The sequence below is a fragment of the Geospiza fortis genome, unplaced genomic scaffold (assembly GCF_000277835.1).
Source record: "Geospiza fortis unplaced genomic scaffold, GeoFor_1.0 scaffold633, whole genome shotgun sequence".
Lineage (NCBI taxonomy): Eukaryota > Metazoa > Chordata > Aves > Passeriformes > Thraupidae > Geospiza > Geospiza fortis.
Genome location: NW_005054531.1, coordinates 1 through 25798, shown reverse-complemented (window position 1 = coordinate 25798; position 25798 = coordinate 1). Strand labels below are relative to the sequence as shown.

Here is a 25798-nt window from a genome sequence, read left to right as displayed (position 1 = left end):
TTTTGTTTGGTTTTTTATTTGCTCTCTTTCCCAGAAATAGTAGTATGATATGTTTTCTAGCTTTGCTTCTCTTATGGGGAACTCGTTTCTCAGACTGAGCTTGCTTCTCTGCCCCATGCCACCATCTGACACATGAGCTCCTACAATTCATTTTTCAATTAACATATCCCAATAATATCCTGCACAATTCATTCTGCCTTGAGGCCCCCCCAGGCTGTAAGAGGAAATAACATTGCAATCAACATTCCAGTCTCCGCTGCCAGTAGTGGGAGCTGCCATCTGAAGTGGAAGGTGCTGGTGGATGCAGGTGGGCCCACTCTGATCCTTGGCCGTGCCTGCAACAGGACAGGTTGCCCAGAGGAATCCTAAAAGCAGCCAGATGTGGAGAGGGCTTTTTCATGCTGGTGTGGTGTGGGAAGCAGCAAACTTGCTGCAGTGAGCAGCAATGGATTTGAGAGCTGTAGAAAACACAAATGGGAGTGTCTCCAAAAGGTCTGGATGGTCTGAAGCCCCCCATGCCCATCTGAAATAATGACTAGCAGCCTCCTGGGCTGATGGCTGCTGGGCAAATGGCAATTGAAATGAAGTGAAATTGATCTCTTGGAGTTTGGCTCAGTTTCCTTCGTTCTCTTGCCTTTTTCTAATGTTTCATCCTCTTCTCCATCCATAGTGGCAGCACCCTGTACTCCCTGTGACTTGCAGAGGGAGTTCAGCCCTGCCAGGTTACATTCAGATGGCAAAACATGGATCCATAGCCCTTAAGCTCAATGTGTACCACGGCCAGATTTATTGTCTTGCATCCTCTAGCCTCCTTTTGTTATTTTGACTTTGCTAATAAACTCTAACAAGTACTCATATGTAAAAATCCCTTTTCCTTTTTACACCAGGGGAAACAAATTCCTTTACAGAAGAGAGGTCTGCAGGCTGAGGATTGCTGAGCAATAAAGGAAACATGATATGCTTAATGCTGGGTTTGATGCTTGTGAAATTCCTGCATGTGCAGTCACATCTCCTCTGTGCATCATCTGGCAAGATGCCTGGTCTGGAAACATAATGCCCTTCCAGGACATTATTTTCCATAAACCACTGTTGCTCCCTAGTGAATTTCAAGGGTTATTTCCAAGGTGTTTTTCTGTGGAAAGCAAGAGGTTTGTATTAGGAAAAAATAAATTGTAATTGGCGCAGACATAACTGTGAGTTCTCAGTGCTGGTTACCTGTCACTATAGGGCACGAAACACGATGCCGCTCTCAGGGTGAAAAAAGGAAAGTTTATTTTCTGACTCCCAACATTTATAGATTTTTAAAAGTGACAGTGGATTGGAGGGTGAAAGTGCCACCTCTCCAATGACACTAGACAAACTAACAGTCTGTCAAATTTCTCCTCTGTCTCCCTGATTTTTTAAGATTTTCTAAGCCTTCTAATGTTTATATTCTTGTAAAGAACTTTCTCACACACCTTCTGTAAATAACTTATTGTTTTGCATTCTTTTATAAAAGAAGAGAAATTTGATAGACTGTTGGTTTGTACAGTGTCATTGGAGAGGTGGCACTTTCACCCTCCAATCCACTGTCACTTTTGGAAAACTATAAATGTTGGAGTCAGAAAATAAACTTCCCATTTTTTTCACACCTTAAAAGCAGCAGTGTGTGCGCTCGTGTTGTTTCGTGTCCTATAACGACACTCCTCCTCCATAAAAGAATGCAAGACAATAAGTTATTTACAGAAAGTGTGTGAGAAAGTTTGTTACAAGAATGTGAACATTAGAATGCTTAGAAAATCTTAAAAAATCGGGGCGACAGTTATGCTGGTGCAAAACTGTGCTCAGGTTGGTGTTGCTGTAGGACACAAAAGAACACAAGCGCACACCACTGTTCTCAAGGTGAAGAAGAAAAAGGGAAGTTTATTTTCTGACTCCAACATTTATAGTTTTCCAAAAGTGACAGTGGATTGGAGGGTGAAAGTGCCACCTCTCCAATGACACTGGACAAACCAACAGTCCATCAACTTTCTCCTCCTCCATAAAGGAATGCAAAACAATGAGTTATTTACAGAAAGTGTGTGAGAAAGTTTGTTACAAGAATGTGAACATTAGAATGCTTAGAAAATCTTAAAAAATCAGGGCGACAGGTTGGAGGGCACCAGGTGCTCTCCACCTCTTCCTTTGAAATTTGATGCACTTTGGATTTATTTCCACTGGAGAACTCTTGCTAAGGGGGGAGGTGTGGCGATGAGGGGTGCACTGACCTTGTGTTTGTGGTGTTGCAGCTGACCACGGTGGCAGAGCAGTCCCGGATCCTGCAGCTGGAGGAGGAGCTGAGCCTGAGGCGCAGCGAGGTGGACGAGCTCCGGCAGTGCCTGCAGAGCTCGCAGCAGGCAGAGAGCCCCGAGCACAGCCTGGGCCTGCACTCCGAGGCCCTGAGGCTGAGGGATCAGCTGCTCTCTGCCAACAAGGAGCACCAGAAGGAGAGCAGCCAGCTGAAGGAGAAGTATGAGAAAACACTAAAGAAATACCAGCAGGAGATGGAGAAGCTGAAGTCTGTCAATGAGAAGTACTCGCAGAAGATTGTTAACCTGAAGCATAAACTTCAGCAGGCCACTAATGAGAACATGGGGCTCATGGACAACTGGAAGTCCAAGTTGGACACGTTAGCTTCGGACCACCAGAAGTCTCTGGAGGACCTGAAAGCCACACTCAACTCAGGCCCTGACACCCAGCACAAGGAGATTGTGGAGCTGAAGGCAGTGGTGGAGAGTATAAAGTTGGAGCACCAGCTTGAGTTGGAGAACCTGAAAGCAAAGCACGACATTGAGACAGCTGTCCATATAAAGGAGAAAGAGAGTCTCAAACTGAAGCTGCAGGAGGCTTTGGATGAAGTGGAAAAAAGCAACAACAACTGGAAAATGCAACTGGAAACCAAAAGCAGTCAGCACCTTCTTGAGCTCCAGGATGTGAAGGACAAGTGTCGAGATGCTGAGCTGAGGGTGCATGAACTGGAGAAACTTCATGGTGAATACACAGATCAGACAGAAGCAATAGCTTTCTTGAAAGAGCAGATATCTTTGGCTGAAAAGAAGATGTTGGACTATGAAACATTACAGAAAACAGAAGCCCACAGCAAACAGGAAATCCAAAGATTGCAGGAAAAAGTGCTTGTCTTAGAGAACAAGCTGCAGTCCATGGAGGCCCTGCATCCTTCTCAGCATGCAAATGTATGACTTTGGGGTCATTTTGCTGTTTATTATCACTGTTGGTAACTCCTCAGCCACTGCCTTGTGTAGTTTCCTGAGGCTTCAAATATCTGGATGTTTTTTTCTTCCACTAACAGTGTTCTTTCTGCCCTGCATCTCCAGGCTGAAGGTGTCAATCCACTCTAGAAAGCCAGTGGGACAGTGGGACAATTAGGAAAAAGGAGCAAGTGGGGCCACAACTGGGTTTGGAGGCTGCTGTGGTAGCAAACCAGGGCTGTCATGGTTTGTCTGGGTGGGCTCTCATGCTGAGCAAGCATGTTTTGAGCTGGAAAACCATCATTCCTACAATGCAGTTGAATTTATTCTCTAATAAATTCCTGCAAGGGACTCAGCAGCTTTGGTGTGCTGTTGGGCAAGGCTCTTTAGGGGTTCTAGAAGGATAGAGTAGAAAAAGAGTCAGCCTTGCTCAGCACCTGGAGCAAGAGAGGTGCAGTGAGTGGCTGCACTGTGGGATGGGATGGGGCTGTGTCAACAGCAGGGCAGGGGCTCCATATCACATGTGGGAGACAGGGAAATGCTGGTGTTGAGGGTTAGAGTGGAAAAGCTGCCAGCAAGGGTCAGAATGGCACCAGGCTGGGGAAATAAAATGCCTGATTGAATATGAGACCAGGGAGGGCTGAAATAAGAGCAATCATATGGAGGGGTCAATTTACTGAAGCCTTTGTGTCTAAGTCATCTTTTTTTTGTTTGTTTGTTTGACTATTTGCCACAGGATGCATCATCCTGCCATTGTGTGTGGCACAAGGAATTGTGGCTGGTTCTGCACTGTAGTGAGCAGGGAGTGCTACTCATGGGGGACTGGGCCCCTATTTGTGTTTGGATTTTGCATGAGAAATGAGGAAAAACCCAATTTACATCCTGTGGGGATGCAGAAAATTAAAATAAGCTGTAGAATGTGCACATTTTAAGAATACTATGTTGAAATTTCAGTGGTGATGTAGTTTCTGTTCCAGACAGAGATGCCAATGAATTGAATTCAATGCCTGTGGTTAATTTCCCAGCGTGAGCAGCCCCATTGAAAGCAGTTGCACCTCCAGGGAGCAAAGTCAAGCCATGAATTCCATGTTGTCCAAGTCAGAACTCCACACCTTAGAAATAGGCACACTGAGGACAACAAAGGGAAAGGCCAAGGAGGAATCTCCAGCACTAATGATGTTTGAAGGGTTGCTCCAGGATGTTTCATCCAATAAGGACAGTTGGGAACAATAAGTACAGCCAGGACTCTGGGAAAAAGAGGTTGTTATTACAACATGTAACACATTATAGCCGATATTCAAACAGGAATGAATGGAAAAGAAGGAGCTGGAGCCTTGTTCCAGAGCCCTTCAGATAAATGGAAGGGCTCTGGGGGATATTGATACTGGATTAGAACCAGGGAAGTCTTGAAGTAATTATTTCAGCTATAAAAATTAAAATCAGGAGAATGTGGGAAGAAATGCATGGGTGAAAGCCTTTGAGTATCATGGGGCAAGTTCTATTTAAATTGTCTTAGTTAATTTAAAGTAACTGCAGTATTCACTGTCCAAGTTACTTTAAACAAGCAAAGGTGTCTTGTGACAGCCTTTCCTAGACCTTCAAGGGAGAGCCACAACTGCTTCCCAGCAGCAGTTAAATAGTTTTTTCCATACCAAAAGTACATCAGGAAGCATATTTCTGCTCTGGGGGTTCTCCTGCTTCTGTTTGACTTGTTCAGAGAACTGGCCTTGGGGCTCGTGACTGTGGTGGCCACAGCAGCTGCTGGCTCTGGGCATGTGCTGAGGTCCCAGCAAAGGCTGCTGGATGGGAGGAGGTGTGAAGGGCTCAGTTGTGGCCTCTGCCACAGAAAACTTGGCACTGGAAGCTCTGTAGTCTCTGGATCTTCATTGCAATATAGAAAAGAGGGTGGGGAAAAAGCAGAATCGCCTGTATGGACACGGCATTTGCTTCGTTATTATTTTTATGAATGCATTAGTTCTCTAATAAATTACTGTTTCATCAACCTTTTTATAACTTTGGGCACAGCTAGGTTCTGCAGAAGTTGAGGAACTTGCTGACTGGTAGGTGTCAAGCTGCATGCTGGAGGGCATTTGCAGTTGGGTGTTTGCTGAGATTGCCCAGAGGTGCCTGGTCTAGGGGACAGCAGCTCCTCCATCCCTGTGTGTGCAGGGCTGAACCAGAACCTGGGGGGAAAACTTGAGCTCTGTTCTCACCTGGGTGAGTCCTGCAGGTGAGCTCACCTGGGGGTTGTGTCTGGGCACTCTGGTCAGCCTCAGGAGTGCCCAGCTGGACAAGTGGCTCCTCAAAAAAACCTTTATTTCCCTCTTGGGAAGGATGTAAAACATCCTAACTTGGACATGGGATACCTTCTGCTTTGGATGGGGCTTTGTGGTTGTTAACTTCTGCTTATCTTTGGGTAAAGGGTTAGTTTATATCTTACATTTTACATTTATTCCAGATGATTGAGACTAATGATATTTCAGAAGAAAAGATAAAGATGAAGCAGACTATGGAAGGTATGAAGTTATATTATTTTTATCCTGCCCTAGTGACTTGTACACTTTCTCTTCTTCTCACTTTCTGCTCTTGCAGGGATGGCTGCATGGCAGGGGTTTAGGAGGACATTTCATCTGTCAAAATTTGCCAAATGACATTTGTTGTCTGGATTTGTTTTTTCCTTCTAATCAAGCTGAGCATATGCAGGGGTGGATGTTTTTACCTGTGTTAGATACTCTCCATGCAGATGGAGACAAATCTAGAATGCTTAGTGCATTTCCATCCCATTTTCCATCCCATGATTTTCACAGCAGGTAAAATTCAGAGCTTAATTAAATGCTATTTGCTCACAGGAGAGGAGTTATTAGATATTAATGTGACTGGCTTCAAATAATGATAGTTACTTTTTATTAAGCTCACTATAAATCAAGTCCATCGTTTTAACAAAATGTGAGACTTCACACACTCAGGAAACTTGTATAAAGTGTATTTCAACCTGAACTGCACTCAGCCCCCTCACAGAGGGTAAGCTGTAACAGAGTCTCAGCAATAGCAGAGCTGGATTCAGAGGTATTTTGTCCTATTTCCATTGCCCTCAGTTCAAGCCAGTCATTGCCCACAAGCTTGTCTGTTTTTGCAGACATGGGATTCTGTAGAACTCATGTAGGTTATACTCCATCCCTGGAAGTGCCCAGGGACAGGTTGGACAGGGCTTGGAGCAGCCTGGGATAGTGGAAGGTGTCCCTGCCCAAAGCTGGGGTGTGGAATAAGATCATCTTTAAGTTCTTTCCAAACCAAACTATTCTATGTTTCTACACCAAATTGTTTGCTGATTAACAGGTAATTCCTACCTAGTGCCTTAACTAGATCCAGCAGCCACTGCTCTGAATGGCCACTCAGTCCATGTATGCATTGTTTCCACACTGAATAAGCCCCAGAAAGATGTTCTGAAAACAACCAGGTCAGATTTGAGCCACAAAAGCATCAGACTTCAGATCTGCAGCTCTGAGCATGGAAATGCATCAGTTCCAGAAAACATGTCTTTTGAAACAGTCTCTCCTGGTCCGTGCTGTGCTCCTGACACCTTCCCAATTTGCACAAAGCATTTTCCAGCCCTCTCATCCTGGTCTTTTCATTCCCCCACAGATCTCCAGGACAAGCTGAGTAAAAGAGACAAAGAGGTGTCATCCCTGGTGACCCAGACTGAAACTCTAAGGGCCCAAGTAAGTGGTAAGTTTCCCTAATCCAGTGTTGGGGGGAATGAAATGTTTCCCTGCTTGTCCCACAGCCTGGTGTTGAACAAGAGCCCAGAGCTGAAATAGGCTGATGTAAAACATTATGCTGCTGGTTTTTTAATGGCTATTGCTGGTAAAAATTAATTCGGGAATTGAACACAAACTGCAGCAGATATTTGTGTCCTGTGAGGGAGGGTTTGGGTTTGTTTATGTGCAAAGTTAATGAAGGAGAAGTTAGTCGAGCTGGGTGTGTCCCCTTAACTACAGCCAGTCAAGAGTTAATGATACCTGTGCTTTTAGGAGTAGGAATTGGGAAAGAGCAAAAAACAGGGATATAATAAAGGACTAAGTGACCTTTCTTCTTCTGAATCCTCTGCTTCTCATAGCTTTGGAAAACAAATGCAAAACAGCAGAAAAGAAGGCTGATTCAGTGCTCAAAGAAAAGAAGAGGTTGGAAGGAGAACTGGAAGCCTTGACCAAGAAAACACATGATGCCTCAGGGCAGCTGGTCCTGATCAGCCAGGAGCTGCTCAAGAAGGAAAGGTCAGTGTGCAGGGTGTGCAGGTCTGGAGGACAGAGCTGCAGACAGGGGGAATCTGTGAATATTCATGTTCCTGAGCAGGAGACAGAGGGGCTCTGTGAATATTCTTGTTCCTTCTGGTACTGTGATGACCACCAGAGGAAATGTGGGGTTGCACTGTTGAAATCCAGCCCGCAGCTTTCCCTTTCTTTAGAGATGCTGATGTGTGAATTTGGTTGGAATTAGAGGCTGTGAATGCTCAAAAGGCACGGCCCTTTCACTGCTTGCCAGGAGCTGCAAGGCAGCTCAGAGGAGATGCTGAACAAAGTCACTACAGGCCAGCCAGGCTGGCTGCTGCCCTGCTCAAGCAGTGCCTGTGCAGTGCCAGTCTCACAGCTGGCAAAGTGGGACAAGAAAAGAGTGGTGGGAGCTAGGTCAGATTTGCTCACTGGCCTTTCTTTGGATCTGTAAGCAAAGGTGGGAGGGAGCACAGCAGGGCTCCAGTGATGTTTGGGCTCTGGGAATGTCTTCATCTCTTCCTGCTGCTGCTTGCATGTGAAAAATGCATATTTTATGATTGGCTTTTGGCAAATATTAAAATGCGTATTAGATGTGTTATGTTAGAAAGTTATGCTGTATTAATTCTCTTAAGCAGTGTGTTAAATATAGTTTTAGGTTGTACCATAATGTTAAAATAGAAACTATGCTATGTAAGATACTTTTTAACTAGTTCAAGAAAGGGATGAGATAATCAAGAAATTCTTTGCACACAGATAACAGCAACAAGACACTAAGATCCCAAAGAGAAGAATTATTGCCTCCTTATAGTGAAGAACTGTTCTCCTTGCAGACTCTATGGAGTCCGACCATGATTTATTTACAAGATGAAGGGGGGGGAAGTTGCCAATAACCAGAAAACACCCTTTGTTTGACAAGAATTTTTGAATCATGCATGAATATTCAACAGGCTATTGCTTTTAAGGGTTAGTCCTTTGTTAGTGAGGATCCCTTGTTTTCAAGAGGAAAGCATCCCAACATTCGTAATTCTTTGCTTTTATTGTCCTACCTCTGATTGCCCAAATTCTTACTGCTCTGATTTGTATTACTATTTTTACATCCATTTAATTACTGTTGAGCTTTTAACATTTTAAAGCAAGGAGTGACTGTTGTTTCTCACGCGTCAGGAGCCTGAACGAGCTGCGGGCGCTGCTGCTGGAGGCGAACCGGCACTCGCCGGGGCCGGAGCGCGACCTCAGCCGGGAGGTGCACAAGGCGGAGTGGAGGCTCAAGGAGCAGAAGCTCAAGGATGACATCAAGGGGCTGCGGGAGAAACTGGTTGTGCTGGTGAGGGCCCTGAAACCCGTCCTGTGTTGGATAATGCTCTTTTCCTGAGCCAGAGATGGGGTAGCTGAGAGGCATTTTTAAAAAGTTTTATTTTATTTTTAGTTTTATGAGAAGGGTGAGATAATGTAGATGTTATATTATAATTAGAAGTTAACTATTTTTTAATTACAACACACTGTATATTGTGTTATTGAGGCTATTATAATTAGAAGTTAACTCATTTTTAATTACAATACACTATCAGTGTTTCTTGGTTTATTAATTTTTTCTTACATCATGCTGTAGATATTGTAATTATTTAAAACTATCTCTCGTGGGTCCCACTGCAATGTATGTTTATAGTTCTATTTTTCTAAAGTATTTTGTTTTATTTGTAGTTTGTTTTATTTGTTTTTTATTTTGTTTTATTAGTTTTTTATTTTGTTTTATTAGTTTTATATTTTGTTTCATTATGTTTTATTTGTAGCATTTATTTCCTACATTTCCCCCTCTCTCTTGGATAGAAAAAGCTTTTTTTGATGGTTTTGTTTATTGTTTATTGTGTATGGTGAAGTATATAAGGTAACCTTATATAGCTTCTGTTTAACTTTATATAACCTTCTGTCAAACTTTAAAACCTTTTTATAAATTTATTTCCTACAATCCTGGGCACAGCCTAGGGGCTGGAGGGCTCTGTTGAGGGGAGTGGAGAGTGAGGGATCTGAGCCCTTCACTCTTGCTCCAGGTCTTTGTGTTTTCTTTTGTGCTGCTGAGCATCTGACGGGAATTCTCTTGACAGTGACTGAGCTGTGGCCTGGCTTAGCAGCACCTCATTACACAACAAAGATACCCACATGTCATTTATCACAGAATATCCCAAGTTGGAAAGGCCACAAGGATCATCCAGTCCCGCTCCTGGCCCTGCTCAGGACACCCCAACAATCACATCTGCCTGGGAGCATTGTCCAAACTCTCCTGGAGCTCTGGCAGCCTCGGGGGCCGTGCCCATTCCCTGGGCAGCCTGGGCAGTGCCAGCACCCTCTGGGGAAGAACCTTTCCCTGATACCCAGCCTAAACCTCCCCTGGCACAGCTCTGACCATTCCCTGGGTCCTGACCCTGGTCACAGGAGCAGAGGTCAGTGTGTGCCTCTCTGCTTCCCCTCGTGAGGAAGCTGTAGCCTCCTGTGTCCTTCTCCAGTGTTTTTCTGTTCACTCAGGTTTTAGATCCATGGCTAAATAGGGCTACAGTTTGTGGGAGGAACTGAAGGTGGTTCAGTTACCCCATGTGTTTTACAGATTCTCTGATCCAAGAATAAGCAGTGTCCTCAAATTCCCATGTACTTCAACGTCCTCCAGTGGCTGAGATGTGAATAATTGATTTGAAGTGCTGGGAGCAAACTGAAGCTGCTTCTGGTCACTTGATCTGAGCTGTGCTCTGCCCCCATCTGCTGCTGAAATTGCAGCGTGGTTCTAGGCATTATATGGATTTATACCTTGAGTTTCTACAGCTCTTGGTGTGAGAATCCTTAAAGTCAGAGGGTTTTGGGAAAGCTGCAAAAGGCAGGCCTCAGAGACAGCAGAACTGTGATCAGAGCTAAGCAGCAGCCATGAGATTGGTCAGCAGAAAAATTATGTAAGAAGTGGAAAAGTAAGGACAAATAGAACAATGGTCTGTGTATTAACGCTTGTCTAGAATAACTCCCTAAGCTGCAGAAAAGTATATCTAGGGAGATAATAGGAAGTTCTAAACTTAATAATGGAGCTCTGTGCATTGTGTTTTAAGGCTTATAAGCAGGTATTGTATTCAGAATAAGCAAGCATTGTTTAACCAAAGGTACGTGTGCTCACGGTGGTTGGATGGAACTACTGTCAATGTGCTTTTGCTTTGTATGATTGGTTGTGGTGGTTCCAGTTGTGGGTTTCTCTGGGCCTGGATTGAAAGCACTTGAGACAGTAGTTCATGTTCAGACTCAGGTGTTTATTATTTCTTATCAGTAAAACAGTCTCACTGCTGTGAGTGTGGCAGCTTTTCATTAGAAGGCACAAAATGGCCAACAAGCTCTTGGTACAAGGTCTTTTAAGACTAAACGATTCAATTAAGAACTGACACCTAGATTATTTTTCCTTTTAACCCAATAACTGACCCCAAAGAGCCCACAATGTGTATTTTTCCACCCAATTACAAAATGCCACCCAAACCCATGAAGAAGGAGGAAGAAGCAGCATGAAGAAGAAACCCAGGATGACACCCTGTGCCCTCCATCTTGCTTCCATCCACAACATGCTAAAAATCCCAAAACCTAAATTTCTCACCAAGTGATACACCTACACTGCTCTCTATAATCTATTTCACGCTCCAGTGGGTTCCAGTCTATTCTGGAGTCTAGGAAACTTTCTCCATGGATGAGGGTCAAAGTCAGTGCTCCCCTGGGGGTCAGGGCACCCCAGAGCAGACAGAGAAATATTCCCAGTGCCCTGGGTTTCCACAATTGGTCAGAAAACTTTGAAAGTGACTTGTAAAATTGAGCTCTTGGTCTGCTGACTGGGTTGTGGGTTGGTGGCATCTTCCCATTGTCATAACCACGTAATGAGACTGATGCTGGAAAAAAAACCAGCTCGAGATCCCTTCCCCAGTAGTCCCGTCCCGTTGGTGATTTGTACAGAGACCCTGGCTAGCAATGCTTGGTTTTGCTGTAACATCTCCTGTTGGGAAGGATGAAAGTTTGACAAGAAAGTCTCACAGATATGTGTGCTTAGCAGAAAGATTTTTGAATTTGGAGTCTGAAGAAGGAATAGAAATGGAAGCAAGTTTTGATACAGAAGAAAAGAATTGCTGAGCCAGTCTTACTGGATAACCAAGGAGGCAAAGGGTGTGTTAGTTAGAAGGGGTTTTTATAGCTTAGAGCAAAGGATAAACCCACCTCAAACAAGAAGATGTTTTTACCAAGCAGGAAGATGGCACAGGCAAACAAGTCAGCAAAGTTGCAAGTAGAAAAAAGGTCTCCGAATTTTCCACTGCAAGAAAACTGAAAAACAACTTCTAGCTTAAACTGTAATGTACTGACTTTTAGTGATTGGGGACTTTTAGTAACATGAATATGGTAATTACAGGAGTTATTGTAGGCTATAGATAAAAGTTAAGGTATAGATTGGTTCTACTGTATGAAGATGCTCAGCAAAGAAAAGTCTATAATGCATTGTAACCTAAACTCAGGGTGTCCAGGCCTGCCTGCAGCTGGAGCTGACAGCTGTGGGCACAGCTCTGTCACCCATGGACTGCTGTAACGTCTTGGATGGAATAAACTGCATTTTGGACAGCTGCTGGGAGTCCCCCATCCCTCTTTTTGGCTCTTACACTCTCCCATTTTCCCTTTGCTGCCCCAGGACAAGGAGAAGGCGGCGCCGGAGCAGCGGCGGTTCTCGCTGATCGACCCCTCCTCGGAGTCCGAGGTGATCCGGCTGCAGCACCGGCTCGTCAGCACTGAGGACGTGCTGCGCAACGCCCTGGAGCAGGGACACCAGATGGAGAAGCTCATGGAAGCCATGAGGCTCTCCTCTGAGAAAACACAGGTACAACATCAGCAAACAGGGCTGCTTAGCCCTCATCTGTGGCATTCACATTCTCTGAACGCGATTCCTTCACCCAGAAGCAGGATTGGGTGTCACATTGCGCCATGCCAGTGCTTGGGTCTCTTGTTGAACTCCCCATCCTTTGGCAGGCATGCAAAAACTCTGATGGATGGAGAGTCCAGAAAGTTCTCCCGTCTCAGACATGCAGATTTGTTCAGCTAATGCTGCTAAAATCAATAATGCTTTGAGGAAGGCAGCCAGCAGGTTGTGCCTGTGTGTGGCATTCACATTCTCTGGAAAAATTCCTTCTCAGCTTCCCAGGATTTTTCTCCTGGGAAGCTGAGAAGCCTCAGAGAAAAGGAAAACAATTCTTATCTCATTTGCCTCTCCTGTGTTGTGCTCATGTGGAATGTGTTTGGAGATTGTTTACCCACAGGTGATTGTTCCATTGGATTCTGCTGTGAGTTGTTTTCACTCTTTGGCCAATCAGGGCCAAGCTGTGTCAGGACTCTGGAGAGAGTCACAAGTTTTCATTATTACCTTTTCAGCATTCAGTAATTCAGTATTCTTTAGTATAGTATAGTATTATTTAATATAATATAGTATAATAAAGTAATAAATTAGCCTTCTGATAAGATGGAGTCAGGTTCATCATTCTTCCCTCCTTTCTTTGTGTGGAGTGGGCAGCTAAGGAAGGACAGGGCAGTCTTGCCAGATTTAAGTGCTTGTAAGCAAAACCACCAGGATCTGTGTCCCTCTTCAGTAAGTGTTGTCTGTTTTCCATTGCAGACTGTTGGAAATTCTGGGTCTGCTAACGGGATTCACCAGCAGGATAAATCCCACAAGCAAGAGGTAAGTTTTGAGCAGAGTGTTATTTAAAAGAGTATCTGCTTTGTGTGGTTTCTTGCCTGCTGTGGTGGGGACAGCACTTGGCTGGGGGTAGTTCTGCCAGCACAGCTTGACTGTGTCATTGCCACAGCAAAAGCAAGAGGCTGTGCACAACTGCTGTTCCCAGGTGTGGCGGGAAGCTCACTAGAAACCCCCTGAAGCCATGGGGAAGGTGGTGGTGTGGGGCACACAGACAGGGGCAGGGCAAAGGGAGCTTCCCCACAGTCTCCTGGGTCAGTGCTGTGTGACACATCTCCTGGCAGCCCCTGCTGGAACCTGCTCAGCCTCAGCTCTCTGCTGTCCCCTTTGCATGGGTGGCATTTGTGGGACATGCTGTGCTGGCCTCCCACAGCAGACTTCATCCACACATACTGGGCAGAGCAATTGGCATTCTGCTCCACACCTCTTGCAAAAAAAGCCTCTGTGCTTCCCAAAAAAGCCTCTGCTTTTGCCTAACAAGTTCTGTTTTTTTTCCAGGAGAAGCTCTGATAGAGAAGAGGTGGAAAGGATCATTTCACGCCAGTATCAGCTCCTCTGCACAGTCAGGAAAAACAACACCACATCTGGCTTTAGCACCTCCAAAAGACCACACACAGTATTTTCACTTTAAAGCAGGACAATGTTTATAATGTACTAACTGATGTAATCAGGACAATCCCAGAGTCCAGTTTTCCAAGACAGCCATTGTTCCAGGAGGGAGCAGAAAGACCTCTCTGGGTTTGGTTTCTTACTTGTATTGGTTTTGACTGTGGAATTTGTGTTGTTTGAGCTGCCCTTGTCCCACCAGCTGATGTGGTTTGGATGACAGCTGCCCTAACCTGTGGCTCAAGTGTCAGTGGGACCCCACAGGAGCTGCAGAGGGATTTGCCTGTGGTGTTCAAAGCATGTGCCCACAGGCTGCACCCTTCCCACAGGGTCTGGCCCTTCCCTCCCACACACCCTGGTGTCCTGAGGACCTGCACAAGTGAGTGAGACCTGCTGGGCTGATGATGTGAGGTTTGGGGACGTGTTCCCCTCCTCCCTTTTGGAAGACATCACTGTTTTAGAGCAGAACCTGCACTTAGTTTCTGTATTATAGCATGTCATGGGAAATAATCCAGTTTCAGAGGGATATTTATTTTGTTTCTTCTCCCCTGGCATTTGGGGAAGGAGCTGTGGTGGCTGCTCTGAGTTTGGGGTCAGGCACACCCTGCCTGGGTGTATTTGCCCTTTTTCCTGCAGTGGGATCTCTGAGCAGGCTGCTGGAGTCCTGTGCCATACCCATCTGTCCAGCTGGCTGCCCCTCTCTCCTGGGCGGTTCCTGGGCTCTGTTTTGAGGTGGACTGTTTGTCAGGACTCCACAGGTGCTGGATCTCAGCATTGCTGGCCTTGGAGCTCCATGCTGGGGGCACTCAGTGTGGCACAGATGCACTGAACAAAAGGTTCCCTCCTTGCCTGTCCAATTTAACAGCTCACTGTGATTGCCTGGTGCTTTCCAGAGCTGTCCTGGGCTCTCCAGTGTGATGCCCAACCCTGCTGCCCGAGATGGAGGAGGTGGAGGTGCTGCTGTGAGCCTGACTTGGATGGCTTCAGCAATCCTCTGTGCATGACCTGGGTGTGTTTGGAGCAGAGGCAATCCAAGGGCAGAGCCCACACAGCTCCTGTGTCTGTACCAGCAGAGGATCTTGTTCCTTCTCCCCAAGGCTTTACTCCAGCTTTGCACCACAGCTCCCAGGTGATAACAGGGCAGAGGAAGGTGACAACATGCTCTTAGAGGTGTGAAAGAGCCCAGCTCAGGGTCACTCTTCAGCAGCACAGGGAACAGTCACAGCAATATTTCTCCAGGCTTCTCCCAGTTAAGTGCCACCTCCTCCAGTCTTCTGCTATGATGGGACATCTGTGAAAGGACAAGATGGGAGAGGAGATCTGAGCCAGACCCCCAGCAGGTGAACATGAGGGCACATCAGCTCTGTTGCTTTTTGCCCTGATTTCCCACAAAGTTGTGTCACTTTTTCTTACTGGGTTGCCAGACTCCTGCTTCTCTTAAGGATGGGCAGCCAGAAGCAGCCTGGGAAAGACCTGAGCTTCAGGACTGTGATTTTGCCATGAGGAGGATGACACCTGATGCAGGATTGGTGATCTCCTGTCCTTCAGAGGAGGATGGGAGAGGAAGGGGAAGTAAAACAGGTCAGAAATCACAGCAGAAATCTGCTCGTGGTAGCAGGAGGCAGAGCATGGGATTGAACTGGCTGGAAATAATTCATGTACAATTCCATCCTGCCTTGTAGAAGAGTTTCTTCAGCTCTTACAAATCACCAGGAAGATTGCTACATCTCTGCCTAGCTCTGGGATTTTCCCAGGGGATTGTAGGAGTGGTCTCCAAAACCCTCCTGACTGAGTATTCATCTTCTATGTGATTTTGGAAAGTCCCAGAGGGAGGTTTTGTTTGTTACAGCCCTCAATAGTGAATACCTCACTGCTGGTTTTAAGAATTTAGGGCTGATGTTTCCCAAAATGACTCTGCTGGTCCCTGAGGATCAGCAGGAGCTGTTGGCACTGCTTGGCTCTCTGTGCAGGCTCTGTGTCACTGTGTTGCAGGGCTGAGGGTTGAAGCCCCTCTGGGGTGCAGGTCCATGGGAGCTGCTCCCAGCCAGGACCATCCACAGTGCCAGCAGGATATCTGTGTGCTCATGTGGGCTTCAGCTCAGCCCTGTGTAAGGGATTGCACTCACTCACTTCCTCCCTCTCCCAAACTAGCACAGGCTTCCTTCCCCAGGGCACCAGCCTCTGGCTGCCCTCCCGAGGTGGTGAGAGACCACACTAGGGACAAACTTGGAAAGGACAAGGGGGAGATTCCCCATCCCCTCTATTTATTTGTAAGTTTAAGTGCTATTTTTACCTATGTGGTGGTGTATAAAGTGCTTCACAATCCTTGGTCCTGCTGGCTTGGTTCTTTGGGAGACTTTGGGGCCCTGGAGCAGCAGTGATGTCCCCTTGTCCTGTTGTTGATCCGGGCTGGTTCCTGTTTGTGCCTTCACTCCCCCTTTGGCTTCAGCCTTGCTCTTACCTCGATCCCTGGGAGCTGCTAAGGGAGGGCTGTGCTTTCCCCAGCCTTTCTCCCAGCCTGAGAGTGCCATGCTGCTTTTCCAGCTGCAGGTGGGTCCCGAGCAGGGGGGCAGGGTGGGGAGCAGGGGGTGTCACAGCTGGGCTCCGAGGGAAGGAGCAGCCCTGACAGTCAGTGGTGCTGTTCTGCTGAGAGCTGAGCCCTTACCCACTGCAAAAACAGCCTTTGGGTGGAGACTACTTAGTATGGAGTGATTTCTTCTCTATTTCTCAAGACCAAAGGGGAAAAGAATGAGTCTTGCTTGGGAATGTCAGCTTTATCCCTCCTGCAGCATCCAGAGAGCTGGAGCAAGGGCAGAACCGTGCTGTGCCCTGTGGAATGATGGTGCCAAGCTGCCTGGGTGTCACAGCTCTGGAATGACAGGTGCCAAGCTGCCAGCCAAGGCCTTACAGCCCCTGCCTCCCCCCAGCCACCAGCAGCTCCTCTGACTTGCAGTAGAGATGCATAAGGGTTTCATTAAACAAAACAATGCAAATGGCACTGTAAAAGTCTTAATGAAAATTCCAATACTCCGTTATTCAGCAGCTTTAGCAGCTCAGCGCTATCTGTAGGGAGTTATTAATACACTAAGATCCTATAGGCCTCCTGTAAGTTACCAGAAAAAAGATGATACTAGATGTATAAATGGATGATAACCTTTTACCCATACAGTATGTATTACAATTTTGTAGCTTAGTCATTTTTTGGCTATCAGATTTTGTTAGTATGATACAAAAAAAAAAAAGACAAAAAAATGTTTGACTGCTAATGTCTATTTTGTTATTTGATTCATTTTCTTCCTCTGTACAAAAGATGTACAAATCTGTCTGTGTAACTCCTCCACATCTGTATTCATGTACCATCCCCCTTGTCCTGGCTTGCTGGTGTGGTGAGCTCCTACTAAACAATAAACTCTGTGGCTGAAGTTGGGCATCCTGGGGCTGCTGGGGCGTGTTCAGGGTGTTCTGCAGAGCACAAAGTGTCATGAGCTGGAAGGGGCTGGGGCCACGGGGCTGTGGCACTGCTCCCCCTGCCCTGGGCCCCAGCAGTGACCTTGAGCCATCTGTGGTTGGGCTCTGCAATGGCTGGGAGGCTGCAGAGCTGTGCTGGGGAGGAGCTGAGCTGGACACAGGGGTGTTTGCTCTTGTGCACCCCATGCCAGAGGTGGGGACAGGAAGCCCAGCACCATCTCCTGGCTGGGCAGCTCCTGCCATCGAGTATCTCCCAAGCCTCAGAGTTGTGCTGTTTATCAATCCATGATTATTTTCTGTCTAATTGTCTCCCCAGTCCCTCACTGAATTATCCACGATGCCCTGAGGTGAGGAGTGTTGCAGGTGCTGTGCCAGACCCACCTCCCCGCGCCTCAGCGCTGATCCACGTGTGTTTGAGCAGTGCCACCTTCATTTTGCACAGACTGTGACTGGGTCATCCTCATCTACCACAGCCCTCCAGAGCACATGGAAATGGGGATGGCAGTGAACCAGCCCAGGGGCTGCCACACCCCTGCCTCTCTTGTCCCTTGTTCCCCCCATGTCCATGTGGATGCTCTGAGCATCACAGAGTGATGCTGTCCCCCTGAGGCAGGACTGGATGGATTTATGCCAGGGCTTGGTGGTTTTTTCATGGTACAACATCTCAGTTAGGAAGTTCCTTGACTGCCTGTGGCCTGTGCCCTGGCTCAGCACTGCCCATATAGCAAGGGAACATCCATCTCCTCCTGCCATGTTTTTCTGCATCCAGGGGCTGTAGTTCCTTTCTAGAAAACTGCTTAAGATATAGGGAAAAACTGGAATGATTTTCCCCTTGCTCCCTGGCTCCTGCTTTTCCTGGATTTAAAATTCTCCCCTACCAAGATTACCTGAAAGTTTTAAATTCTTTTCAAGAGCAGCTGAGGTTTGCAGTGCTGGTTTTATTCCAGAGCAAAGCCCCAAGAAAATTACAGGTACCTGATGTCAACACCATGAAACCTGTCCATGCAGCCTTATCCCAGAGCTGTCACAGAGTCTGTGCAGATATCCCTGATATCCCCTGATTCTTTTCTTTTTCAAGGTGGGTAAGACACTCTTGTGTCTCCAGGAGCTCCCTGACCCTGTGCAGTGCAGGGTCTTGGCACTGAAAGGGTTAAAAGCACTGTGCCTAGGCATACTTGGGAAAGCATAAAATACCTGGTAACCAGTATAGGAGCTACCAAATTTTAGTCACAAGCCAGAGACCCAGGATGAAACATGGCAAGAAACAGGCAACAGAACTTTCAGAAATGAAGGGCAGAGCTTGCTGAAGCCAGTGAGCAAATCACTGAAACAGCCAACAAGAGACTGCACATGTCTAGAGGAGAGAAGTGGAAAGGGCACAGTGATGAGGACGTCCAGTCTTCATCAGAAAGGACCATTGAGGAATGTCACAATACAACAGGACATGAACGATACACACTGAGATGTCTAAGGCAAAAAAGGTACATTTATTTCTGGACTTTGATATTTATAGAATTCTAAAAGTGACCATGGATTGGAGGATGAAATTGCCACCTCTCCAACCACACTGGTTAAAATAACAGTCTATCAATTCTCTCCTCCTCCAGAAAGGAATGTGAAACAATCATTAATTACATGAAAAGTGTGTGAGAAACAGTCACTGACAGATTTTATGAAAATCCTTTTGCTAGATTTTTCTCCTGAGAAGCTGAGAAGCCTCAGAAAAGAAATGTAAACAATAATTATCTGATGGCTGTGGGATGTGGTCTGGAGATAGTTCACCAACAGGTGCATCTTTGATTGGTCTCACGTGGATTGTTTTTACTTGATGACCGATCATGGTCCAGCTGTGTTGGTCACAAGACTTTATTATTCATTCTTTTCTAGCTTTTTGATGTCTCCTTTCTCTAATTAGTCTAGTTTTAGTATATCATTTTCTTGTAATATAACATATACCATAAAATAATAAATCAGCTTCCTGAAACATGGAGTCAAGATTCCCATCTCTTCCCTCGTCCTGGGGACCCTCAAACACCGTCACAAAACACCACTACAAAAATGTAAACATCAGAAGGCTTAGAAGAACTTTAGAAGAACAGGGTGACAGAGGAAGACACGGGGCCTTCCTCAGTGCATCCACCCTGGTGCCCTGTGCTGCTCTCTGTGTGTGCTGAAGACAATGAGGGTCCGTTTGAGCAGAGCTCTGGGGTTCCATGGCTCCACAGCACCACGCCGCGAGGTCACAATGCTCTGAGTGGGTGCCCAGCTCTGTGTGTCTGTCCCGGCTGCCCTGGCAGCACCCAGCAGAGGTGCCCGAGCCTCCCCAGGCAGCTCAGGCTGGGGGCAGCGAGTGCCGCGGAGCCGAGGCCGGGCGGGCGCTCGGGGCCATGTCGGGCGTGCACTACAAGTTCTCCTCCAAGCTGGGCTATGATGTGGTCACATTTCATGGCCACAGCATCTCCCTGGCTGACCTCAAGCGCCAGATCATGGCCCGTGAGAGGCTCAAGGTGGCCAACTGTGACCTGCAGATCCTCAAAGCTGAGACCAGTGAGGGTGAGTGGGGCCCGGGCCCCAGGGCCACCCAGGTGTCACTGACATATTTCATGAAAATCCTTTTGCTAGGATTGTTCTCCTGAGAAGCTGAGAGGCCTCAGAAACAAAATGTAAACAATAATTATCTGAGTGATTGGAATGTGGTTTGGAGGTTGCTTACCAAGAGGTGCATCTTTGATTGGTCTCATGTGAATTGTTTCTGCTTGATGGCCAATCACAGGTCCACATGTGTTGAGACTCTGGTCAGTCACAAGATTTTATTATTCATTCCTTTTCTAGCCTTCTGATGAAATCCTTTCTCTCTATTCTTTAGTATACTTTTAGTATATAATTTTCTTTTAATATAATATATATCATAAAATAATAAATCAGCCTTCTGAAACACGGAGTCAAGATTCTCATCTCCTCCCTCACCCTGGGGACCCTCAAACACCATCACACCCAGGGGCAGTGGCACAGATCAGCCATGCAGTGCCAGAGGCTGTGGGAGCCCTGCTCTGCCCCGGGGTGGGAAAGCACAGTGGTGCATACAAAACTGTGTTTTACAGCTCTGAAGGGATTCTGTGATGTGCCATCCAATTCCATGTCCATATCCATTCTTCCCAACTGACTCACACTTGTTCTGCATTTGTGCTGTTCTCAGAATACTCTGATGATGCACAGATCCCAAAGAACGTCTCAGTGATTGTGAAGAGGGTCCCAGCTCGAGCCACGTGAGTATCCATGAAGCTCTGGATTCCCTGGGAGGGATCTCAGGCTGTGAACTTTTTTTCTGGGTATGGGTTTGCAGAGGCACTTGGACTGCATCTGGTCAAAGCTGCTGCTAATTTCCTTTCTCATGGGGTAGATTTTAATGTGTCTGCTCCAAAGCAGACTCACACTGTTAGGTTTGAGGGGACATGGGGTTCAAACTCTAACACTGGTAAATCCTATGGTGATTCTTGGTTTTGTTCTTGGGATGATTGGGCTGAGAGCCAACTCACAGATCCTGTTTCCTCCGCATGAGGAGATTTCAGATTGTATATGTTTGTTTTAGTGGCTTTGTAGTAATGACAGGTACACACTGTAACAATTACATATTATTAGAAATAAACTTTTAATGTGCTCCCATCTGAGAAGAGTCTGGTTATCAGTATTTGACTATTTCTTGCACTGGGGAAGTTTGGGAACTGTAGGGTATCTGGCAGGTATCGTGCACCCCAAATTTGGGGCTTTTACACCCTGTCTATAGAAGAGAGACTAAGAATTCTGGAGGCCTCAGTGTTGTGCTTCCAAACATGGCTTTGGTTTGGGGTTAATGCAGATATGGATACTTCATGCTGGCCTGTCACAGCATCCTCCCCTTTGGGCTGGATGGCTGTCCCCTGGTGTGGTGGTGCTGCCCTGCAGTGGGAGGATGGATGCTGGCAGTGCTCAGACCCCATCAGCTCCTCTGTGTGATGACAATGGCTGTGCAGCTGCAGTGATGGCAGCTTCCCAGGCAGAGGAGCTTTCTGTCCCTCCAGCTGGAAACACGGCAGAAATACCTGGCAGAGTGGCTGATGTGTGGGAGGGATGAGGATCTGCACTCACAGGGGTTGTGTGTCTGATTCCTGAGCACCTGAATCAGACACAGATCACTGAGTGCATGGAATCTCAGCAAGTTTGCAATGTAATAAATAGTTCCCAAAATACTGTTGCATTTTCAAGATCACCTGAAAGGAAATTCTGCCAATTAAGACTCTTTTTTTTTCCCCCCACAGAGCTCCTAAATTGCACCAACCCCTAGGAAAGGCTTCCAGGTGACCTTTCTACCAGTATTTGTAGTCACTGTAGCATCTGTAAGACACTGGGCACTTCGGCCCTGTCGTGCTTAAGGATGGCAGAGATGTGAGCACAGGGCTCCCACAGAGAAACTCCATTCTGGAGATGGAGCTGCTGCCAGTTCTGGTATTGCTTTGGCAGAGGAGGGATCATTTTTCACTGAAAGAAACCTGCACTCCTGAGCATTGACAATGTCACTGTTCTGGCTAAGAAACTACACTCCTGTGTAAATGGTGACAATAGAAATGAGATTTGGGGGGCTTTAGTTGCATTGGAGGTACCAAGAGAGAAGAGTTTATGAAGACAAATAAAGTCCCACATTCACTCAACTATGAGAACATAATGCTTTGAGGTTCAGGTGTTCTTGTCGGTTTTCACTGCTTGATGCTGGGTCCAAGTGCTTCATTTGAAGTTCTGATCACCTCTGTTTCTTCTGCCAGGAGCCAAAATGAGCCAGTGAGGGGAACATCCAAGGCAGTACGTAAAACCCCAGCCTCACACTTCTTCCTACACACTGCACTTCATGCCAAACAGTGCAGCCTTGCATTAATTTTCTGGAGATTGAACCTGAACATGGTTTAATTATTTTGTGAACAGATTTCTGACTCTTCTGCCCCTCTTTCTCTGGCCCAGCTCATTAAGGTACAGAGATATTGTTTGTCAAATACTTGAAAAAAAACCATTTGCTTAGTCTTTTTAAACCTTATACTGTGATCTACAGCTGAATAATTGCGGTAATGTGATCAAAACTGTATTTTTAATAACTTAAGGTGTTTATTGTAAGTTTAAAATGCATGAATGTTGTGATGCTATCACAGAAAGAGAAGTTCCCAGGTTGGGAAGAGGAAAGGGGAGCACCTTATCAGCCCCAACATAATCTTGCAGCATTATTTCTTTTCAAGACCCAAAGCAGCAGCACTTCAGCACCTGTTTCCCATTTTGTATCATCAGTTTTGCACTGGAAACTAACAGTTTGTGTTGTACAAATGTGTACAGAAGAACTGAACTGGCTGTAAGTTATGGACATTTCAGGGAGATTTGCAGCAGCCAAAACAAACATTTCTGGAACAAGAACACTTGTGAGGCTTGAGTTTTGAATTTTTGGCCATGACAGCTATAGATCTATTCTTTGGCTGCACTTGTTCACAAACTGGGGTCTGGGGACAGTGGATAACACAATCTCCTTCGTTTGATTGCAGACGTGTAAATGATTTTGGTATCATTATTACTTTGTAAAAAGTGCCATATTTGAATCTGGGTCTATTCCTAGGCATGTTTTGGTGGGGTTTGGTTGTGTTTTGTAAACCATTTGGGTTCAAACACACTGGTGAAGTGTCTGTACATTTCTCTGTAAATGTTGATGGAAATGATTCCAGAGAGGTAGATCTGGATATTGTTCCTGTACAGGAAAACACTGTCAATGAAACACCCATTTATTAAATCTCTGAACTGGTTGCTTTTGTGAAGGAATACCTGTGAAAGCAAAACCTCCACAGGCTGATCTCTCCTAGGCTGCGTGGAGGCTGTTGTCTCTGCCTGTGGAGGCTCAAACGTGTTCTTCATGTGTATGCCCAACCCTCCCCTGTCACACAGACCCCAAATCTGGCTGAGGCCAATGCTGCAGAAGAGGACAAGATCAAAGCCATGATGATCCAGTCCTGCCGTTACTATGAGCCCCTCAAGTAAGTGTTGGTAATGTCAGATCTGGTCTTGGAAGAACATTGAATAATCAGGTTTATCTCTGACAAGGGATCTGTTCTGACAAGGGACACACATTCCTACCTTCCTCTTTTTTTACCCCCAAAAACTTGCAGTGACCTGAAGCCACCCTTGGGTCCTGTTCCATCATCATCTACCAGCCCCGTTCCCAGGCTTAAAAGGAGCTCAGGAATTCCCATGAGTTTTATGGTGGAGGTGAAGGACCCCAACACAAAGGGAGCAATGCTTACTCCCAGTGGGAAATATGCCATCCCAATTATTAATTTGTAAGTATGGATTTAATTGCACTGACCAAAAGTGACCAAGAGAAGCCATGGGGAAATGTCTGAGTGGCGAAGCCACCCCATTGGCCACCACCTGTCCCTTGGGGCAGGGAGTGTTGCCACCATAGCTGATCCATCCCAGAGGTCACCCAAAAATCCCAGATTCTGTAAGCAAGGAAATAACAACTGCAGGACAAGAACAGGACAAATCCATTGCACAGTCTCCAAAATCCATCCATAGCTCTGGAAGTTCATTGGGCACAGGAGAGTGGAGAGAGATGGACCCTCCTGGATGCTTTTGCACTCACACAGTAGCTGCTCTTCTGCCCTGGCAGCAGGAACTTCTCCAGGGCACCAAGTTCTTCCATGGGCAGCAGCTGAGAGACGCTTTCACACGGGCATACGGAGAGGAAAGAAAACACATAAACCAAATTTCAGAGGAAAACAAGTGGGAGAGGAACTGTTTTGGATTAACTTCATCATGTTCTTCTTTCACCCATGCAGAAGACAACATCAACAGCCAAGGTCTCCAGCTGGAACGGAGCCTCCAATGAAAAAAGTCAAGAAGGCAGACAAGACAGTTTAATTAATGTTCTTCATCCTTCAGTTTAATTCATGTTCTTCATTCTTCATTCATGTTCTGTATTAATATTCTAAATTGTTTGTTCTTCTTTCTTGTTCTAACTTCCTATTCTTATTTCATTGCTCTTTATTCACTGTTCTTATTTCATGTTTGTGATTCATTGCTCATTTACTGTTCTTGTTCTTCTTCACCATTCTTATTTCATCTCCCTATGTCTCTTGCAAGACATATTTGGACAATAAACAGAATAGCATTGAAAGGAACTTACTTTGCTATACTTTTCCCTAGATGTGCTCCTTATTACGAGCCTTTCATGTCACTGGAAATTACCTTGATTGGTCACTACTGCAGACAGCTGCCTTTGATGCTGGTTTTCTTTCTCATACTGTGTTCAATAAAAAGCTCAAGAAATTAGGGATAAGAAAATATCTTGAAAGGTGAAAAAAACAAACCAAGGCAATAATGATTAGAGACATTAAAGCTAAGAAGATGTGCCAGAGAGGATTTGCTGGAGTCTCCCACATTCACATGTCTGACAAAGAAACAGCAGAAGGTGGCTGAAAAGGTTGGGGTGCAGGAAATATATTCCCTATCCATGTTGTCAGGTTTCCCAATGCTTGAAAGCAGATTTGAGAGTCCTCTATGGTTTATTTCCTCCTCTGGCTCATAAGTCAGCTCGGTATCCCCTCACCCAAACGTTGCTGCTGAAGAGCTTTGAAGCAGGAAGGACTAGGGTTGAACAGAGCAGAGTTTGGAAAGGGGCCAATGGGGATTGGATGGCTGCTGTTGAAGGGAAGAACTTGGTTTGTGTTCCCCAACAGTCCTGGGGACATTGGTAGGAGAAATTATTTCGTTCTCTTCTTTCTGGACTGTCAAGCTGACATAAAACCTGACTTGGAGGAAATTGTAAAAAGGCTTCACCCACGGAGATTTTTGCCCTGTACTTCAGAGGAGAAAGGAGTCTGTGCCCCAACAAGCCCATAGCTCAGCCAGGGGCTCATGCACAGCACCCCTGGCAAAGGCTGATCCCAATGGATGCTCCAAACCAGGCCTTGGGGTTGCTGTGCCAAGCCACCAAGTAGCCGTGTCTGAAACCCCAGGGAAAGCAGCAGGCTGGGGATTCTCTCACAGGGACTGAGCTCTGTGGGGCTGCTGGCCCCACCTGCAGCCTCTGCCCAGAAGCTGCTTGGGGGATCCCTCTCTTGGTGAGGAAATAAACATAAAGGTACCCTTGGCCTTCATCTGGGGCTTTGTGGTTGTTGCAGTGCCCTGCCCCTGGTGACTCACACTGACAGTTCACTGCACAGCAAAGCCAGGCTTGCTGCCCGCTCCACAATGCAAGGAAAAACTGAGAACATGAGATGCCACACAACAGGACCCTGACACAGCAGGTGGAGAAGTGGCTTAGCTCTAGCTCAAGTCTTAAATGGATTAAAAGAAAAATAGTGAGGCCTCTCCTGTCCTGCGAGACTTTCAAGCACCTTTCAGTCACTAAAGGGCTCCAAATGGGCTGGACAGGGACTTGGCACTGGGGCCTTGAATGACAGGACAAGGGGCAATGGCTT

General features: G+C 46.2%; 2 protein-coding genes across 3 annotated transcripts in view; both read left to right on the top strand.

Moving 5' to 3' along the window:
- CLIP2 (CAP-Gly domain containing linker protein 2) overlaps positions 1-17266 on the top strand; it is a 60567-nt gene extending 43301 nt beyond the window's left edge. For both annotated transcript variants that reach the window (XM_031063785.1, XM_005429198.2), the window contains 8 exons: positions 2268-3212; positions 5686-5743; positions 6870-6953; positions 7345-7501; positions 8663-8822; positions 12186-12371; positions 13161-13223; positions 13737-17266. In XM_031063785.1, the coding sequence (XP_030919645.1) occupies positions 2268-3212; positions 5686-5743; positions 6870-6953; positions 7345-7501; positions 8663-8822; positions 12186-12371; positions 13161-13223; positions 13737-13748 (1665 nt within the window). In that variant the 3' untranslated portion in view covers positions 13749-17266. The remainder of the gene's footprint in view (positions 1-2267; positions 3213-5685; positions 5744-6869; positions 6954-7344; positions 7502-8662; positions 8823-12185; positions 12372-13160; positions 13224-13736) is intronic.
- Positions 17267-19699: 2433 nt separating this feature from the next.
- LOC102042159 (E3 ubiquitin-protein ligase RBBP6-like) lies at positions 19700-23350 on the top strand (the record flags this gene model as incomplete). The annotated part of the gene is made up of 4 exons (XM_014310425.1): positions 19700-19865; positions 20509-20578; positions 22109-22145; positions 23262-23350. Coding segments are annotated over exons 1-4 (362 nt in total), but the record flags the coding sequence as incomplete, so codon positions are not given.
- Positions 23351-25798: the final 2448 nt, after the last annotated feature.